General features: G+C 35.0%; 2 protein-coding genes across 2 annotated transcripts in view; both read right to left on the bottom strand.

The window, feature by feature from the left end:
• Window positions 1-2,243: 2,243 nt before the first annotated feature.
• Window positions 2,244-10,847, bottom strand: LOC136808252 (uridine-cytidine kinase-like 1). Its single transcript, XM_067064795.1, has 15 exons — window positions 10,762-10,847; window positions 10,328-10,381; window positions 10,011-10,117; window positions 9,621-9,746; window positions 9,207-9,251; window positions 8,958-9,029; window positions 8,319-8,374; window positions 6,253-6,328; window positions 5,747-5,804; window positions 5,420-5,481; window positions 4,443-4,558; window positions 3,992-4,085; window positions 3,307-3,366; window positions 2,813-2,935; window positions 2,244-2,387 (listed from the first exon to the last, which is right to left on the bottom strand). Exons 1-15 carry the CDS (start codon window positions 10,799-10,801, stop codon window positions 2,265-2,267), a joined length of 1,212 nt encoding a protein of 403 aa, XP_066920896.1. The 5' UTR covers window positions 10,802-10,847; the 3' UTR covers window positions 2,244-2,264.
• A 1,165-nt stretch (window positions 10,848-12,012) lies between these two features.
• LOC136808143 (coronin-7-like) overlaps window positions 12,013-21,685 on the bottom strand; it is a 31,594-nt gene continuing 21,921 nt past the window's right edge. The window contains exons 28-29 of the mRNA XM_067064685.1: window positions 13,063-13,146; window positions 12,013-12,423 (exon numbers count right to left, since the gene is read on the bottom strand). Coding sequence (XP_066920786.1) covers window positions 13,143-13,146 — 4 coding nt within the window. The 3' untranslated portion in view covers window positions 12,013-12,423; window positions 13,063-13,142. The remainder of the gene's footprint in view (window positions 12,424-13,062; window positions 13,147-21,685) is intronic.

Raw genomic sequence — 21,685 nt, 5'->3', positions numbered from 1 at the left:
GAGTATATATGCTTATAAGAAAAATACCTTATCAGGGAAAACTTCGTCGGGAAAAGTGACGAAATTTTTGCCAAGTGACGAATATTCTTCCCCGACGAAGATTTTCCCCGGCCCTTAATGTGTTTACCAACTACCAGCAAGTGACGAATATTTTTCCCCAACGAAGTTTTCCCCGATAAGGTAAATATGTTGATATTGCACGACATCCCTTGATTACTTTGTAAGAACTAATTACCGAAGGCCACTTTGATGGGATAAAATCAATCCCCGCGAAAATTTATCCCATTAAAGTATATCACCGTCTATCAAGAGTTATTGATTTGATTCATAGAAAGTATATGCTTATAAGAAAAATAAATATGCTTATATTGCGCGCCATTCCTTGTTTACTTCGTAAGAACTAATTACCGAAGGGTATATCACCGTCTATCAAGAGTTATTGATTTGATTCTTATTAAGTATATTATTATAAGAAAAATAAATATGCTTATATTGGCCGCCATCTCTTGTTTACTTTGTAAGAACTAATTACCGGAAGGCTATATCACTTTCTATCGAGAGTTATTGATTTGATTCTTATAAAGTATATTATTATAAGAGAAATAAATATGCTTATATTGCGCGCCATCTCTTGTTTACTTAGTGAGAACTAATTACCGAAGGCTATATCACTTTCTATCGAGAGTTATTGATTGATTCTTATAAAGTATTTATTATAAAAAATAAATATGCTTATATTGCGCGCCATCTCTTGTTTACTTTGTGAGAACTAATTACCGAAGGCTATATCACTTTCTATCGAGAGTTATTGATTTGATTCTTATAAAGTATATTATTATAAGAAAAATAAATATGCTTATATTGCGCGCCATTCCTTGTTTACTTTGTAAGAACTAATTACCGAAGGGTATATCACCGTCTATCAAGAGTTATTGATTTGATTCTTATAAAGTATATGCTTATAAGAAAAATAAATATGCTTATATTGCGCCCCATTCCTGGTTTACTTTGTAAGAACTAATTACCGAAGGGTATATCACCGTCTATCAAGAGTTATTGATTTGATTCTTATAAAGTATATGCTTATAAGAAAATAAAGAAAAAATCCAAACTGTGAAGCTAAAGACACAAAGATATATGACGTAATTAAAAGAAAACCCGCGAAAATCGTCCCTGGTTATACGAGCGTGTAATCTGTAAATTAAATTTAGTGAGTTTGTCCACCGTATCGAGTACTTTCGTTTTCTAATTTTTTTATTACACCGCCGCCGCGAAAGGCTATCGTAATACTTCCGCTAGGCGAAATTAAAAAAGAAACTTTAACAATTGAACACGTAAAATAAGAACCAATACTAACAAAAAGGAAGATTTTAACAAGTTTAAGGTCTATCTACACTGTGATAAAATATTAAATTATTCAAATTTAATTAGCGGGGGGGGGGTCTTAATAAGAGCGGGGGATGGATTTTTTTTCATTTAACATTTAGCGGGGGGGGGACGTCTACTCGGGAGACAAGAGTAGCAAAGGTGGTGTTTTGTGTGCCAGACAAGCTTTTTAGGGAGAGAAAGTGGTATTGACCTTTTTATTCAAACACGACTCTTCGTTCTTTCTTGTCTTTTTTATATCCTTTCCTCCTCTAGCCCCCACTGTAAGGGTTATTTTTTGGCAAAATTTTCTCTGCATGCACTGCCAGCTGGATGCACTGTAAGGGTTCGATTTTGGAAGCCAAATTTTCCGCCGAACGTATGGTCGTTTTCAGATCGATCCACCGGGGTAAGGTCTAGAATGGGAGGGTGTCCAGGTAGGGTTGGGACTAGCTTTAGGGTGATTTGAGAGCAGTAGGGGCTAGAGGAGGAAAGGATATAAAAAAGACAAGAAAGAAAGAAGAGTCGTGTTTGAATAAAAAGGTCAACACCACTCTCTCTCCCTAAAAAGCTGTCTACGTCTTGTGTAAAATACTGTATAAAGAACTAAGAAACAGAATAGTCCTCAGTCATTGTCCCAAAAACTTAAAATAAAAAACTACTCTTGTCTGGCACACTCACAAGTTGGCCACACCACACCACCTTTGCTACCATCTTTGTTTACATTTTTTTGCTGGATGAAGCATTTTTAAAAGTGCGGGATATTTCCGACCATTAAATTTCCAAATTTTCAGAGTTTTGGATATTTCCGACCATTAAAGATATTTCCGCCCGTCTACGGAAAAAAAATTTGCCGCGGCGCAGGATGAGGATCAAACGATCATATCGGTAAAAATTGTCTAAGCAAAACCATGGAACGGAATATCCAAAGAGTTTGTACCTGCTGCCCCAGTAGCTACGGTCGCATCCATCAGAATGACTTGATATTTCGACATGTTGCGTGGTAAACGTAGATAATGCAACTAAGGTGAATTGTGACAAGATATAAAATCAATATATGAAAATTTCTCGTGAATAAAATGTCATGATAGGTAAGAAGATAAGTTGCAAAGTTATCAAACAGTATCAATCACCCCGAACCTGAAATATCTCGAGTAGACCTTCGCAATTTCGGAATAGTTTTTGAGAATTCATAGAAAGCAATATAACCTTTAATATGAAGTCAAAGTCAATTTGCTAGTAGGACTGTCGGGGATGAAATTTTAGCAAAATTTACCCAGCAGGCGGGTGTCCCAACGGGTCTGTGACACAGGGGGTGTATAAAAGTAACACTTGAAGACAAGGGATGGGATCAACATGGTAACGATTTCAAAACGGGCAGCCGTCGCGCTTAAAATAATCTATGAGAAGACCAACAGTACGAGAAAGATTTTCAGAATCAATATACCTCCGGTTCGGTAGTATTTTTATTGGTTTGAATGAGAATCTTCCCTATCTTTACATCTTTACAAACTGACACCAAGGCTTCTTCTAAAGCCTCCCCAGCTCGTAAGATGGACACTCCGCAAATCTATGAGAAGAATTAGATCTTTATACATAAAGTAATTTACGAACCACCTAGAATATCATCATGCAAATACTACATCACCAAGCACTATTTATTACAGAAAATGCCCATCAAAACGGTGATGCAATCAACTTAGCTGGATCTGTACGGAGGTTACGATATCCAATGTTTATCATCAGGACATTAATACTAGTGATCGAGCAATAGTTTTAAATCTCAAATAGACGGATTTCCGTGTCTTTAGATATAAAATTTTAATCAACTGGGCGATGTATTTTGAAATTTCTGTAGATATCGTGTCTGTTTAAAGACAATTCGAACCTATATTCGCAGAGTATCTAGAAACAAACGCTAAAATCATGAGTGGAACTTACATCTCCACCGAAACGCATTCCAGTATATCTCCTTTCACTTGGTGTATCTACTTCACATGGCTTAAAGAAAAAGGAAATAATTAATGAATCCTAAGTAGCCTGTTAAGACTTTTTTACAAAAAGAACCTTAAATTAACATGAAGAAAGCAATACAGAGCTGTTAATGAAGGCCAAAAACTACCTTTCCAAAAGAAAAAGTTTAACAACTGAACCCAAAACTAGCAAATCAATCCAAAGAAAAATATATAACAAGCATCCTGGCAAAAATGACAAAGATTTATCTTATTTTCCGATGGCAGATTGGGACCCGCCCATACTAAAGCTCTAATCGATCGGGCCAATTTCCCATCAGCGAGGAATAAAAGACTGCCATTCATGCACTGCACCCCAAGTCGTGTTCAACTGACCTTGTCAGTAAGTCTGAAAATGTTTCGGTTAAACCCCCGATCCCCGAAAACGAGGACTAGGGTTCAGTGTCCGTGAGGCGGGCAAGCGTTATTCCGTAATCCAAACCTTCCAGATGGAGCGTTTTCCTGACCTTCAGAGCTTTAGCGTGCCGGGAAAACATAAAGTGCCAGATTAAACCAAGATTTAACCCAAAATTAATTTGGCGACCGTCAAAAATAAGACGCTTTTTGTCCATATAGACTTTGGAAAAAACACTCTGTACAGGAAATTAAGTCACCTCGAAGGGCAATAAAGACATTGTTTTCTCCATCAAAATTCTCATTAAACGCTTTGAGTAAAATACGAAATCGTCTCTGTCGGCATTGATGTCTCTGCAGTTGGAAAAAAAAGACGCTACATGCACAAGATGAATATATAATAGTAAACATTAAATAACGTTAAAAGCGACCGCCAGCCCTAAATATATAAGGATCGCGTCATGATCCCCTTACAAGGAAGGGGTTAGAATGAATCCAAATATTTGGAACATCTGCACTATTTTTACGAAGCTGTTTTCGTTGTACCTATTTTCTTGTATTAAGTCTCGTTTAGCCTACTTCAAATTAGAAATTAGAATTTTAGAGTGTACCTCCGTGAGAGAGCACAAAATATCGCGTTTTGAAAACAAAACATCTTCATATACCTAAAAACACATTAAGTTCAATCAAGAATCAATACAAGCCTTTTACCGTATGATAGCTTGTAAGCCACGAACTTGTGGAGTATTTTCAACTTCGTGTAAGTTTGCTGGTAAAGGTTCTCCCACATGATTTGAAATAAGCTCTGATCGAAAGTTGAAACCACGCTAAAAAGAAGAAAGTCTATCCATTAAATGAAAGCAATTGAATTTCCGGATAGCAACATTTCAGACGTTTGAAATATGGGCACAAATATCTGATCGTGCTTGTTTTCTTGATGAGCGGAATGGTCATGAAGACGTGAAGACTTTTATTCGGGGTACGCTAGTGTCTGACTAACACTTAAGGGCTCTTTTTTGTAGTAGATGGTGCATTCTTTACCGAACTAAAAACATATTTTCGGAAAATTTTTCTAAAAGCTTACTTGTCTCAAAATCTTGAAAAAAGTGCTTTTTGACCTATTTTTCATCTCAATTGTTTATAGAAAAACAGCTATTACTTTTGATGCATCAATTTAGAAAATTTTTCCGAAAAATTTAAATCAGTTCAATTCTTTGCGGACAGTTTGAAAATTTTTTGAAACAAAAAGGTTAATTACCCATTAAAACTTTTTATAAAAGAGGGTGATGCAACATATTATTAACGTCTTTTTAAAGTTCATAACGTCATGTTTGCAATTAAATTCTTAATTACTTTTATGGGATTTGATCAAAAAGCAATTTGTAAAGGCAATTCTTTGTTAAAAGTGTAAAGGAACCTGAAACATAACTTTTATGCTCAAGTACCAAAAACCAATTTTTTGACTATGGTCAGAGCCCTTAAAACAACATGAATTTTTCCACAGCAGCCTTTAACGGCTTTAAACTATTTTTCTACGATTGTTTATGATTTGAACGATTCTTTATTTGTAATAAGTTAAAATGATTAAACCATGACAGCCATGGATAACATAGTGGTGTGTAGTAAGTAATAGAGTGCTGCTCATCCTCTGACGAAATATAGAAATACGGATAATTATTCAATCCTACCTTTTCAAGTTGGTTGGATATATGTTTGACAATCAGATCGATAGCTACATTGTTCGTCCCCTCTATAATAACAAAGAGGTCAAAATTTGTGGTGGGAGGGACTTCAAGAATCAAAAACGAAATTCACAAATTAAGTTTATAATAAGTCAGTAAAAAGATCCACTAAGCTCAGAAAAGTAATTGCATCTCTAAGGACAGAATTTCGATAAGTTGCTGCTTTTGACTTTTCCCCTAAGCGATCCAAGGTAAATTTAGTATGGGAAAAATTAAGTAAAGCTTGCTTTCAAACTTATATGTTCAGCCAAAGTAACAGTCTTTTATTCTTACCCCATGGTACGACGATATCAGCATCTTTCATAGAAGGTGCGATGAACTTTTCGAACATCTAAAGAACATTAATAAAAACCATAGTTGTAGAGAACATTTCTTTTGTGTCATTGGGCTGTTCCATTAAAAAACCATACAGGGGAGTCGACGACCCTTTTCAAGTCAAAAAGAAATTATTGAAAACGTGTCAATACCCCCTGGAAAATGGCGAAATTTGCAAAAGTACCCACCCTTGGAAAGATACTTTTTATACCTTAAAGAGGACGAACTGAAATCAGTCTTTTACCCCGTGGAAATTTTAGAATAACTTTTTACCCCCTTGGAAAATTCAAAAAAGACCCCTTGGAAATTTTTTTGGATTACACTCTGGAAATGTTCGTCCAACCCCTGTATGGATATAAAATGGAATGGCCCATTGACAACGATCATACACAAAGTAATTATTATAAAAAGGCAGATTAAAATGGTATTTTACGGAAAATATCGTAGAATAGAACGATGCTTACAGGTTTAACGAATTTATCATATTGTTTGAGTACACTTGTTATGTCACGTCCACGTTCAGATATATCTCTTCGCAACCTTCAAAGAATAAAATTTTCATTATGTACCAATTAATTTTCAATACTTCATCGTCTATGATATCAAAATTTCAAATGTAATAGATACAAGGGGGTTCAAAAAAGAGTCAGGGTGGGCATTGTTAAGTAAGGATATATCTATTGGACAACCTTATCGGTCTTTTTTTCGCCGGCGTTCATTGGCGTTATTTTTTGGCTCGTGGCGCATTAAGGGCTGGTGTAACTCTCTTCTAGGGTACTGACTTACCAGAAAATAAATACTCCTGGTTCCTTTTCTCTATGAAATTTGTACTCTTCTACAAAGGATAACATATTTCCAATAAAAAGTGTACTTCCTAGTTTAGGTATAAACTTATTTCTTTTTTTATGATTTTTGTTGGCGAAAACGTTTAGAACATCCCACCGTTCTGCTCGCTATAATATAGCGAGTTGAGCCTGATTGGTCGAAAAAAGTTGTGAAATATTTGTAATAATTATCGGAGCCGCGAACTCACTCACTAAACAATTATGCGCAATTATCTGATTTAGCCGCGGCTTTTTTATCTTAGTAAGAGTAACCACGGTAAAACATATCAAAATCAAAACATTCAAATCAAATCCTTGATTCAATAAGTAGTAGACCTTTCTCAAAGCTATTCACAATTGCCTGTGTGTTATTTAAAGCTTTTGCAATCCTTGTAGTTCTTTTCATTCAAATGTCCTCGTAATGATCTTAAAAACTTAAATATCCACTAAAATGCTCAAAATAAAAATCATAAGTTATGTTTCGACCGATGAGTCCATGGGTATTGATGAAACAGCCCGATATAAGTCGAAATGCATCATTTTTATTACCTAGCTTAATTTGGTAGAAAAGCTTGATCAATTCATGAGAGTAATTGGTATGATCAGTTGCTTTGAAATAAAGAAGTATGCTATCATTAATATTTCGCAGAATCATGTTGATTGATAACAAACCCAACAAAGCCCCCTTTCGAGCTCTCTTCTTTGATATCCTTGCAAACCTTTCAGTTCGTGATTGAGAGAGTGAGATATTTTTTCTACTTCTGTTTAGTTGATATAAAAGGTCTGCCAAACGCTTCATCGGAGAGTCTTTAAATTGTGAGCTTTCCTTCAAACTTTAAAAAGGATAGAGAGAGAACGGAGAGTGTCTTCTCCTCTCTCTGAGCTAATGGTTTGTTTGCTCTTTCCATTGTTGGCCAATTACCTTACGAATGGTTTATGTAAATCTAATAGCGAGAGATTGATCTCTCGCGTTCTCTTTCTCTTCAAAAACATGTAAAAAACCTAACAAATCGACACCCTGGACACTCACACTGCTACTCTGGATTCTAAGAGATTCTACGTTCTGTAAAATGCAAAGAAAAATAAAAACATAGCAAAGATTGCGGTCAAAGTAGCGATATAAACTTTCAGATTAAAAACATTGCTGTAGGGCTGTATTTTTAGGAAGAAAACAGCTCTAAAACGCTTGAAATTGAGCTTTTTTATCGCGGTTTTTTTGTCGAATCGCCATCTTTGTTTATGCAAAAGGCGCCATTTTTAAAGGGACATTTTACGAATAATTAATACGGTTAATAAACAATAGAGAAGTTTCTGATTCGCCGATTCATTTTCTTGCAATTTTTGACTAAGTCTGGGATGTTCTAAACGTTTTCGCCAACAAAAATCATAAAAAAAGAAATAAGTTTATACCTAAACTATGTACTTCCTTAGATTTTACTAGAAATGGTATGTCAAGTATAGAAAGAAGAATACTGAAACTCCATTAAGATTCAAAGTTGATTGGTCAACGTCAAACCGTTACCAAATACAAACTTCATGGAAAATTGAATTACGAGCATCGTATCTGAAGAGAGTTCTTTTCCCCTATAGAAGGTAACAATATCCTAGGATATATACACTGGGGAATACTTATTTCAGGGGAGTAGCTTTTTCCTGACCACTGTGGCAATTAAAATCTTGGTCCATTGAAGATTGAACAAACTAACCTCCTCGCCAGTCGTATATCAGAATCTGTATCCACAAAGACTTTGATGTCAAACAGCTAAACGAAAGTGTGCTTTTTAAGAACCACGTCTATAGTACAATGGGTTGCCCAGGGGGGGGTCACTTGTGCAAAAATGGGTGCTGGGTATGTGAGGACGGCAATTGTCGGTTTTTTCATCTTTTAAAGTCTCTTTAAGGGTCGGAAAAATCAGAAAGTTTTAAATTAGTCTCTCTAAGAATCGGAAAATTCGTGATTTTAGGAATTTTTCTTGATTTCAAGTAGAAAAATTGTAAAAATGTCTCTCTAAGGGTACCACTTTTTTCAAAAATCGAAGAAAAAAGTTTTCAAAAAAGTCTCTCTAAGGGTCACCTTTTCAGCAAAAATCAGTCTCTCTAAGGGTCCCGTCCGCATATACCCCTCATCTGCCAACCCTAGTACCCCCGTCCCCGGGATGGGTACCGATAAAGCAAAAGAAACAAGTTGCAAAATAACGAACAAAAAAATAAAACCAACTAGTATCAGTATACAATTCTGTGGCGGTTAGCAAGAGTGACTATTGTAAGAAAATATTCCTCTTGAGTGAAGGATGATATAGAATTAGATTGGAAGATGTGATGAAACCAATACTATATCAAAATACCTTGAGGAGTTCAGGATCAGCAAATGTCATAATCCCTTCGAATATTACCACGTTGGCACCATATACTGTTTTCTAAATGAAAACGGTGAAAGTGAGAAATGATGCCAATGATATGGGTTTTTCGTATGTTTTTCAAATAATTTCAGTAAATTGTACTCTATTCTGTATCCGATAAAACACTGAATCAGTAACAGTTTGTAGCCTTTGAGCACTTTGCTCATTTTCTTCAATTTAACTTTGATTGTTTACCTCTTTTTCCAAGCGACTGTGTGTTGAAAAATCGTAGATAGGAATCTGAAAGAAATAGTATGAAAAAACCTTAAACATAACTCTCCGATTAACGCAAAGGTTCCCTTCACAGTTGCCTCTCTCTAATTCGACCTTTAAGGGACTAAGAAGAACTTTATTTGATTTCAAGGATTTGATTCATCGAGAGTATTTTACAATACTTTCCAGCTGAGGGGGCAAATGTTTTTGTTCGAACTACAGAAATATTCGAATTAGAGTGAGTTGACTGTAGTATCATTTTCTCGTAACAATGAAAAAAACTTTTTCTAAAGGATGAACATTTTAAAATACTAAAGGATGAACATTTTAAAATACTAAAAGATGAACATTTTAAAAATAATGCAACAGAACAAAAAGGATTTTCGTACAATTTACCTTGGCATTTTTGCCTTCTTTTAATTTTCGTAAAGTTTTACATGCAAGGGCCCAATCAAATGCATCAGCATGATCAAAATTGTATTCTGCTCGTTCGGCTTGCTCGTGTTGCTCTGGTGTCAACACCTGCATGCAAAATAGAATCGTTTCTCAAGAGGTACAGTAGAGGTACGTAGTAAAAACATTAAAATGAGCTTCTTTCCGAAAGATTTCCTCCCCAATCTTAGTAAACCTTAATCTCTGCTTGAAAACAATAGGTTTTCAATTTGGAAAGGTACAAATATTTTTGATTTTTTTCAAAACGAGAATTTGAGGACTAGAAACTTTTGCTGAAAGACAGTGAACGATTATATAGAAAAGCGATATCAATTTGGACCAACTAAAAAATACCTTATAAAAAGAATCTAAGGAAATGATGACGACCCAGGGCACACCAAGCTCTTCGATAATCTTCTTCGCTACAGTAGTTTTGCCTGAAGCACTGCCACCACATATGCCTAGGATTGACAGAAAGACTCAATATAAAAACCTTTAACAACCGTTGTTGGATTACCCTTTACCGGGGCCCTTACCAGGTTTAAGAGTGATGCTTTCAGTACTTATATTTTCAAAAAAATTGAGAGATAATTATTGTTCGCATGATGTGCAAAATCTCAATTCTATTTAAATATTTCAAATAGTTGATAGTCAGTTATAGTGAGGCATACCAATGAGGAAGGCGTTGGTCATCTGTCCATGTGAGTTGTACCATGGTGGTCTACCTACAAAAATACATGTGAAAGGTTATGAAACAATAGGGTTTTGAATGGGCTTCTATCATTACGATTACAGGCTGTTATAGTGTATGGAGAGTACCTTAAGGAATTTTGGCGGGAACTCAATGTGGCGGATGACAAAAAAAAGTTTTTTGGATGAAGGAAATCCAAGTTGGTGGATGACGCAAAAAATAAATTTTGGGTAAAAAAAACACCGGACAACCATTGGAATTGACGTTGATTAGGTGGTCAGGGCCAACACACATTCAAATCTGGAAAACCATTACTCTGCAAATACTAGAACGGCTCGATATATTGTATTTCCAGTTTTACAATGATTCTCACAATCACAACAAAACCAAGTCCGAAAAACCCAAACATCTTACCAGCAGTGTAGCATACTGAGTTTTCTCTTTTCTTTGACATATTTGTTTGATTGCTATTTCTTTTGTATTTTTTTTTCGTTTTTTCACTGAAAATTAAGTAAGGAGATAAAGTATAAATCCTGACTATTTTTACTAAACTAGCACTCAGGGTAAAGAAGCGTTCGCTAATTCAAACTCTGCTTACCCTGTCATTTCAACAGTTCTTTGTCTTAAATCAATCTTTTGTTCCAAACGAGTGTACCCGAAACACGAGTAAATTTAGGTCTTTCCCCTTAAAAAACTTAAATAAATCTATGAAAGAGAAAGTGAGAGATAGCAAGAAAAGGTGCTAAAAAGCATCCAAAACGTATTTTTTTTCAAAAATTATCGTAATTATAATTGCTTTTTTTAAATTCATTTTAAAAATTACAGGTCGATTTTAATTTAAAACATAAGAAATTTGAAATTTGGTAAAAATTAGGCTTTAAAAATTTAGCTTTAATAAGTAGAGATGTCTATATTGAAAGCTTTCAAGAATACAATGATGAAAAGGTACTTTAGAAATCCAGTTTAAAAAAGGTACAAAAAATGACTATAATGACTATACTAAAAATAGACTAATTTCATGAGAAAAACGAAAATGCTGAAACAGGATTAATTCAAAACGACCTAGATCCTCTCTCAAATAGCCGAATTTTAAACAAATTAGTGATCTCACGAAAACACGAACATTTCATTAGAACAATTTGAAGTGAGTATCAAGAAAAAAGATACTCAAAATTTAGCTTGTTCTGATGAACAAAGTGTATGAGTTAGTTCATGTAATGTTTCCAGCTCACCCAAATAGAGACTAATACGCATGCGTAATTTGCCGTTCTTTTCAACCACATGCAGTTAATTCCCGTGACAATCAAAGAGGAATGAATCTCTAGGGGTGGTACAGTCACTTTCGGTCGGAGTTGTGAACGGCGAAGTATGAAATTTGTCGTTCTTTAAAAATTTGTCGTTCTTTTTGTCGCTTTTTAATAGTTATTTGTCGTTCTTTTTAGATGATCTGGAAAAGGTAGATGAACAGTCTCGTATTATAGAATTTAGACAATGAAAAAATATTACAATGCATGATGAATAGGGTGTGTGAAAATTATCATAATTAGGTCATTGGTAATTTAAGATATATATCTACATAAAAACTACAATAAAATATTAATTTAAAACATTCATTTTTCTAATAATTGAAAAATACCTATGATACCTTGAAAAGAAGATTCCTAAATCAAGCAAATCGAAGGTTGGTTTAATTAACTAATAGTGTACTTTAAGAATCTCTCCTCTGAGAATTTTAGAAAGCAATAATTCTTGAATTCGTGTTATTATAAAGATATAAAAATCAAACGAATAATTTAAAACAGTAGAAATTTTGCAACGAATAAAAGGTTGTTAAGGTAAAACAAGTATTTGATAATAATACACTTTCTCGTTCAAATGTAAAAAATCATGAAAAACGAGAACCACTGTACTTCATGTTAAAAACCCATCAATCGTTGAGAAGTAGGATATTTAACAGTAACCTGAGAACGCGACATTTTTCAATACTCGAGACATATGACATTACCTCCCCTTTCTCTTCGAAAACATGAACAGTGCAATTACTTCCCATTTGCTATTGACAAGCGTTCAGTCGTCCTATAAATCGAGAAATTTAGTGAAAAATTCATGTCATACACGTTTTTTATATATGACAACAAATATATAGGAATAGGAGCATAAGGTTTGAAGACCAAAAAACTAAGAACATTCTAACATTTAAAGACTTTGCAGACTCTAGAACATGCAATTTCTTAGAAAATTCGACCGAAATACTCACAAAATGCTGAAAATTGCAACCGTTCTAAGAACATTTTGAGCCTTAAAACTCATTTAGAATTCGAAGAGTGACGATCTATTAAAATTAGTCGTTTGTTTCTTATAAAAAAACGTTAAGAAACCAAAATTTCATATTCATCTTTTACCTATGATGGTACCCTACTTTCACGCAAAAAATCAGAAAAAATTAATGATCCAATTTTTCACAAGTCCAAAAAACCCGTTTTTTAGCCGTTTTTTGGCCCAAATTTACGCAAAAATTTTTTTTTCGAAAATCGGGCTCCGTCACATTTTGGCCACCACCATTTTGCACCTTTGTACCAAAAATCAAAAGATTCCTATGATTCAATTCTGAGAAAAGTTGGTAACAGACGAACGGACGGACGAACGAACGAACACAGGTTAATTTATAGGACCTCCACCCCACCGGGGTAGGTCCAAAAAATATGTAGTAGTTACCCATTCATCTTCGTCGACTCCTTCAAAATCATCTTGCTCTAAACGATCGTCGAGGCCCAATTTACCAACCATTGCATTGATCAACTACGTAAGAAAGAAAAACAGGGATAATGTTGTAAGTACGATTGAAACAATACAATAAGTAATTGGTCGGCCGGAGCAGGGATTCGAGAGAAAATAATAGTTTTGGTTGACTGGATTATCAGCATAGTCTATATAAACCAAGCACGCGATTTCGAATCATGGTGCTGGGAAAAATACGTATACATCTAGTACTGGCGAGCGGCGCACAAAAAACTGCCTTCGTCAGGTTTAATTTCAATTTTCAAGCCAAAATTTACGACTTACGATTTCTCTACAGGCGAAGAACAATATCAGAAATGGTAAGATCACTTCCAATCAAGGTCACAGATTTATAAAGCCCGAAGGGCTATATGTCGTGCTCTTGCTGAAAAGTGTGCCGTGGTTAGGTAGGAAATCCTACCTAGGTCACGTGACATTACAAAATAATTTCAGCGCTTTACCAATCAGAAGCTTCACAGATTTTCGAAAACAATAGAAACTATATTTCTTGCGATATTCACTTTTGTTTTGCGTGCGATAGCTTAAAGCACGAAATCTAGCCCTTCGGGTATGTGACTGACAGATGGCGTGGTGTTTAAGAAGATGGGCCCCAACGAGCAGTTTTAAAAGTGACTCTTACTTTTTGACCCAGAAATTTGGGAAAAAATGGTTTGGTGATGAGAAAAATTAAAACCCCCAAAAAATGCTATTTGATTTGATATTTCCAAAATCCAACCATTTATAACGGACAGGTAATTTTGAAAAAACAGCAAGCGTTAATTTTGTCTAATTTTTCTGTACACGGTAAGGGTTCGTTTTCGAAACCCTAAATTCTGATCGATGTAGGGTTCTACCGAGCTTTGTGTCCCTTGCGAGGTGTTGGACATACTATACGTGGAATATTGCAGTAATGAAAGGTCCAATAACAACTTTATTTTTGATAGGGGAAAGTTTTTTTGCCACAAAGAAGGTCGATGAAAATCTATAATTCGTATTTCATTCATTCTTCATTTTTCTTGAAAATGGATCTCAACTAATTACGTGAAATTCGTAACAATTAGATTAAAGTAATCAAACAGAAAACAGTGAAATCCTAAGGCCGAAAATTTCACAATCTTTGAAGTCTATACGAAAAGAGGAATTTCGAGAATGAGGAAAGAGCTTAATTTTGTAGAACCAGCTTTACATTTCACATTCAAAGTCATACAAAGAGACAAGCACTAAGGACCCCTGGGAGATTCTTTTTCGAACTTTTTCAGACAGGGAGGAGTCACTTAATAATTAGCGATATTATGGGGATAAAAGAGTACACGAGATCTGACCAACTTCGCATATTGTTTTTACCGTTATAAGTTATAAGTCAAATTCACCCTTTCTTTCCCTTTTACCCCATGTACGGGAAATACTCCAACGGAGGATAGACAAAAGATTTTTAAACTTTTAAAGGCTTTCGAGGAGAAGTGGATGACAAGATGACAAAAATTGTTCTTATCCGAGAGTTTTATTCCTTATAGAATCAAGATGAATGTTATGCAATGTTTATTAATGAATAAAAACGCATATAAAATATTAAAATACGGTGTCTGTGATTAAAATGAAAATTCCAATAAAAATAGAAGTTTAAATAATGTACGGTTAGATGCCGTGTAAATTGTCTTACACTTGTCGAAGTTCCAACTTTCCATCTTTCATTTCCATCACCGGGGAGGTTGGAGAAGCATTATCTCTAGGTGACGAAATACTTGACATATTCGTCCTTACCGACGCACTTCGGTCATATATACAGAAAGATGTTTTCGAGTCACTAATCGCTTGTTTCGGATGTCGCGCTTTCTTGATACAAGGAGCTAACAAGCGGTACACTTTTCCGCTGAAAATGGCAACAAATATCCAAGTATTGGACGCATATACTGAATAGAAAACTACTATAGATCTATTCTCCTTTTTCACAATTAGTGTGACCATAAGTATGACTATGAGGCCGATATCGAGCACAAAAGCAGCGTACATGATCACTTTCCCTTCGTTGTAAAGACTCGGTAGTTTACGATTTCGGAAAACTTGTACACTACATACCATTGATAGTAAGAATACACATAACGCACTTGTCATGGTTTGTACCGTGTAATCGCACGTCCGGACTAAAGTATGAATGTCCCGGTGTAAATCTTCAGCTACTGTTATTGGGAAAAGATCCCATAGGAGTCCGTGTAATATGATGTAAGTTGTTAGCACAAAGACTAAGATCTTAACCTGCCGTCGCATTTCAGTTAAAATTTCTTTCTGACTCAAACGTCGTCTTTTACTGAAAATCCGTAACAATAATTCAGTTTTGATGAGTATAACAGCCAAAACCATTATCGTGAAAAAGCTGGTCAAATAATGGTACACGGCACATGTGACTAACGAGATTTCAATAGTTAGTAAGAAACTACACAAAGTCACCAGGAGTTGCGCAACCAGCTGTGTGATGGATAAAGGAAAATTCGAAGCTTTGATGATTTTCTCGTTACGGAAATAGACAAAAACGACAATAGTGAATAAGATACATAAACTTGTGATAACTGTTAATGCGTATATAATGATATTTACGCTTTGATCGTAAGGTGTTTTGCGTATCACGTAAGCAATACATTGTGTTTTATTATCGTTCGGGATTGAATTCATTGGACAGAGTTTACACATTTCTTGACCAATGTTTGGTTTGTGGTAATTCCCTTGACAAGGAACACATTTCCAACAACATATTTGATTTGAATGCAGTGGGTAATGTCCTGGTAAACAATCTTCTGAGCATTTAGCGACTGTCTTCTTATCGTTCGGCCATTTGAGTTTGGATTCACTTATAGTGAGATAACCGTGACTCCAATAACCAGCTAAAGCGTAGGTAACTTGACTGTTGTTGTACTGTATGTTCAAAATTTTATACCGTTGGTTTTTAATGGTGCCGAATTCATTAAATTCAACTAAATCCCCATTAAGCGAATGAAATTTGACTTTCCGTAGATATTCTTTGAAAAATAAGGTACGATTGATTTTCGGGAAGGATCCAACGTATCTGTTCTGGTGATCTTTGATGTACAATTTCAAAGCTGTCAAATATGCTTCCACACTATTCCGTGCTAGACCAATTTTATGTGTCTGGAAAATGGCACGCCTTGCTTCTATGGTTTCATCAACGATATTGTAACGCTCTAGAAAGGACCTAAGCCACGTTTTCCCTACATAGGTTGAATTATCGCTTGGGTATCGTAAATTAAAGAAATGCTTTTCAAAAGCTTCGTCGTTGCCTGAATAAGGTACGATACTGAAGGCTCCTTGTACAACTCTCGGATCTCTGTAAGAAAACGTATTCGAAGCGCCAACGCCTTCAGTGAATATCCACGTCTTGTTGAAAAGTCCGACATCTCGTGCCGCGTTCATGAGAATACGGGACGGCGACGTTACCGCCCACACGATAATGACCCCCGCTTTTTCCGCATTCTGAAGTTCGTGCGCAATTTGCTTGATCTCATCATTATTGTATGGTACTGCGAAGAATTTATGGACAGCTAGACAAATACCGTTAGCTTTGAAAAGGTCTACAAGTTCAGCGGTTCCACTACGACCGTACACGTTATCAGAGGCCACTAATGAGACGTATTTCCAACCGAATTTATTTACCAAGTCGAATATAACACGACTTTGATAATCATCAGCTGCTATAGTTCGCATGAAATAAGGAAATAATTCTTTATCGTTTAGCTTAACGCTTGTTGAGGAGTAACTGATGATTGGCATTCCGGAAGGTAACAGTATATTAGCAGTGAGTTCCGACACGGTCGACGACGCCGGGCCGACAACACCGATGACGTAATCTAGATTCCCAGTATCGTTGCAATTACATTGGTGTGAAGAATTCTTGTCGAAACTTGATGGAGAATTCAATAAAATGTCAGATCCGATTTCAACAGAGACATGACTATTTGATTCACCACAAGTATCATAAAAACGATATCCAACCTTGAAAGTTGAGTTCTTGTTGAATTTGTCTAAAACGTAACGTACAGTTTCCATATACATGAATCCGTTACCACTGGTCTTTTTGTTACTGATGTAAGCTGGATACATACCAATCAGTGTGTAGTTCCCTTGCTCGTTATTGATAGTCGAAGGTCCAGTACATTGCTGTGCATTTGTTGGTTGAAAAACCAACATTACGATAAACACAAGTAACCACGTGTAAGAACCAACCATCTTTGAAGACTTTCCTAAGGTTCAGTCATGGTTATATTGATAGTGTTTTTCGATTATTTTCATTGATTCTATGAGAATATATAGTTTGTTATTTTGATTAAGGATAACGTTAAAATAAAGAAAAATCATAACACAGAATTAAAGTCGATTACTTTTTTAGTCGCCTTGAACATTTAATCATGGTTAAAATCTGTTAGTATACCGAATTTATCAATGTTCAAATTTCTCTGGTTTTTACTGTGTTGTAAGTTTTCGAGAATTTCTTCGAAAATATATCCCAAGACACTGTGAAGGTCATCAAATTTCTATTTCGAGAAAGATTATTGCGGTAGTGCAAAAATAAAAGGGGAAAGTTTTGAGTGAAAGCTTCAAACCGATGAAAACATTCATATACAGGAATAAGTAAACACGAAAAGTGAAAAACGAAGAAAATACTCTAATTATTGCTATCCCGTTTGAGTAAAACTCCTTTCAAAATACCTAAATGACCTGGAAATTGATGAACAACAAGCAACATGCTGAATGGACCTACCTTGATCAATATCAGATAAAAGTAGGTATTCTACATATTTTACTATTGGTATTGAGCAAACACAATAAGTTTTAGAACAATGCAAAAACGTCTGATTTATTTTCTTTTATCATTGTGTAACTTGGTCGTCTTTTTTTGAAAATTTTATGACAAAAAAAAATTTTCCTTAGAAAAATTACTTCAGCCACATTTTAAGGTACCTAGCACTCTATCTTTCTGACAAAAATCAGGAAAAACTAATGAAGCAATTTTGCACGAAGTCCAAAAAACCTTATTTTTAGGTAGTTTTTGGCCCAAATTTACCCCAAATTTTTTTTTCAAAATCGGGCTCCGTCACTTATAGGCATTGCTATTTTGTATCATTGTGCAAAAAATGAAAAAAAAAGCTGCTAACAGGAAAATGGTAAAACAGAATTTCCCCCCAAAAAGAAAATTCGTATTTTACGACGAAAAAAAATTTTCCGAGAAAAATTACACTTAAGCCAAATTTTAGGGTACCCTGCACTCCATCTTTCTGCCAAAAATCAGGAAAAACTAATGAAGCAATTTTGCACCAAGTCCAAAAAAAGAACTTGTTTTTAGGTAGTTTTTGGCCCAAATTTGCGAAAATCCGTATTTGACGACGAAAAAAAATTTTCCGAAAAAAATTACTTCAGCCACATTTTAGGATGCCTTGCACTCTATCTTTCTGCCAAAAATCAGGAAAAACTAATGAAGCAATTTTGCACAAAGTCCAAAAAACCTTATTTTTAGGTAGTTTTTGGCCCAAATTTGCCCCCCAAAAATTTTTTTCAAAAATCGGGCTCCGTCACTTTTCAGACATTGCTATTTTGTATCATTGTGCAAAAAATAAAAAAAAAACTAATGAGCCAATCCCGAGAAAAGCTGCTAACAGGAAAATGGTAAAAGGGAATTTCCCCAAAAAAGCGAAAATCCGTATTTGACGACGAAAAAAAAATTTCCGAGAAAAATTACTTCAGCCACATTTTAGGGTGCCTTGCACTCTATCTTTCTGCCAAAAATCAGGAAAAACTGATGAAGCAATTTTGCACAAAGTCCAAAAAACCTTATTTTTAGGTAGTTTTTGGCCCAAATTTGCCCCCCAAATTTTTTTTTCAAAATCGGGCTCCGTCACTTTTCAGGCATTGCTATTTTGTATCATTGTGCAAAAAATTAAAAAAAACTAATGAGCCAATCCCGAGAAAAGCTGCTAACAGGAAAATGGTAAAAGGGAATTTCCCCAAAAAAAGCGAAAATCCGTATTTGACGACGAAAAAAAATTTTCCGAGAAAAATTACTTCAGCCACATTTTAGGGTACCTTGCACTCTATCTTTCTGCCAAAAATCAGGAAAAACTAATGAAGCAATTTTGCACCAAGTCCAAAAAACCTTATTTTTAGGTAGTTTTTGGCCCAAATTTGCTAAAATCCGTATTTGACGACGAAAAAAAATTTTCCGAGAAAAATTACTTTAGCCACATTTTAGGGTACCTTGCACTCTATCTTTCTGCCAAAAATCAGGAAAAACTAATGAAGCAATTTTGCACAAAGTCCAAAAAACCTTATTTTTAGGTAGTTTTTGGCCCAAATTTGCCCCCCAAAATTTTTTTTCAAAAATCGGGCTCCGTCACTTTTCAGGCATTGCCATTTTGTATCATTGTGCAAAAAATTAAAAAAAACTAATGAGCCAATCCCGAGAAAAGCTTGTAACAGACGAACGGACAACGGTCAAATTAAAGGACCTCCCGGTAGGTCCAAAAATTGTAAAAGGAAGTTTAAACACGACGAAAACTTGAATACAAGCCATAGTAAATTGAAATTGAAACTGGAAATGCCAAATTATTACTAGTGTTCCTGAGATTTAGTAAAAAGGTATAACTAACGTGACGCATGGAAGTTATAATCTAAAAATATGAAATACCCGGTTAATTTGTTCCTTCTTTGGCGCTTTACTTAACCTTGCTTTTATCAGACGATTTCAGACGATTTCCTCACCCATTCAAAAACACACCATGGTTTGAGTGAGCGTTTGTTTGAAATCATGCTATGTATTGAAAAATATGGCACAACCGAATTTCCCCCGAAGGGTATAGGATAAAGCTTAAGGATAAATAAAGCTTTCTAAATCACAAAAAAACCACGGCAGGTGATCTTAGAGATACAGATCTGAATTCGATACAAAGATAGATGAAAAGTGATAACGCTATATGGGCCTGAAAACGAAAGAAGAAAACCTCCTCAGCCTGAGCACGGAAACTACACTATACATGATATCTATAATGTAATTTTGAAAATATATAGAATAAAAAGGGACCAAAAGTTTTTTCATCACAGGGTGAAAAAATTGAAAAAAGCATTTGTTTTGAGATTTTCTATTTTCTACAGAACAGCAAGTAAAAATTCTCTATATGAAACGCGAAAAATTAGGGGGCAAATAAATGGAAACTAATTGAATTTTGAAAAACGTGATGGATTTAAATTAAAAGATGTTTCATTTTTTCGTGAAGTGAAGTGATAATTATTGCACCTGGAAACCCTACCTATAAGGAATCAAGGAGAAGTTTAATAAATTGTTTCCACCTCTGTAATTCTTCTAAATCGAAAAATTTATAAAACTGAAAAACAAAAACTAACATTAAACTTATCGCCTTTAACTATTTATAGATCTATCATCATCCAGAAATCAAACTTGAAAAAGTCTCAGGTAACTTTGAAGCTTGTTTTACCAATTTACGTTAACTAGATAATCGTATTTTAACGATTTTTGAAATTGATATTTTTGTGTTTTATAAAACTCTGGGGGAAAGTGAAAGCAAGATAGAAAGATAGAAACAATGATAAAATTCGATTTTGAAAATTGTAAAAATCTGTTCACTTCACCTTACTTTAGCTACGTACTTTTTTTTTATTTCAATCTCTTTAGTGACCAAAACAATGTGGTATAAATAATAATGTCCTCTAGATATATCTACACACCATGTGGCCCAATGAGGCCGTTCAAGAAGAAAGTTAAAAATCGGGCCTAATGGAAAATCTCTGGTGTGCGTAGGCATATAGAGCTAAAGATAGTAAAAGACACGACCTAATTGAGATAAATAGGAATTGTGTAACCAAACAAAAATTGAGGCCTTAAATGACTAAAACATATGTGAATAAAGCCTCACTGTTTTCCTTTCGGTGTAATAGAATTTTCTAAAGAATCACAAGAAAGTAAATTTTAAAAGGGCTGATTAATTGAAAGTTTTTATCTTGAAAATTAAGTCCTAACACTATTTAGTTGAGGTTATTAAAGACTTCATATCCCCTATGGAAACTTATATGAAAAAGAATTCATCATATAGGCTGATAAATCAAAGACCCTCAGAAAAAAGTTTATTGCGAATAAGCAAAATATAATACATACCACACCGAGACACAACATGATTTTTCAAAATCGGTCTATAAAGCTTGGTACTCACTTGTGCAAAAAATCGCGTTTAAGTTTGTTTCCATCTATCGCGCGAGCAGGTCTGTTTCCATCGATCGCGCGAGCGTGCACGCTGGGCCGAAAATCTTAAATAGATTTGGCCGCACACTCCGCGCAATCAATGTTTGATATCCATCAATAAAGAGGTGGACTCTAACACAATATGTATGTTTCTATTTTTTTGTTTACTCAGCAGTTTTTCTCTTTCTTGATTGCTTGAAAGATTATCGATTGAGATGTGCGCTCCTGTACGCTCAAAAAAGTTAAAAATTTTCAGCGTAGAAACAAGGAAGTTAGAAAAGAGCACAAACGCGTATAGTACAAGTG

The sequence above is a fragment of the Clytia hemisphaerica genome, unplaced genomic scaffold (assembly GCF_902728285.1).
Source record: "Clytia hemisphaerica strain Z4C2 unplaced genomic scaffold, Clytia hemisphaerica genome assembly, whole genome shotgun sequence".
NCBI classification, from domain to species: domain Eukaryota; kingdom Metazoa; phylum Cnidaria; class Hydrozoa; order Leptothecata; family Clytiidae; genus Clytia; species Clytia hemisphaerica.
The sequence above is the reverse complement of the archived record's forward strand: the minus strand, read 5'-3'. Positions and strand labels throughout refer to the sequence as shown.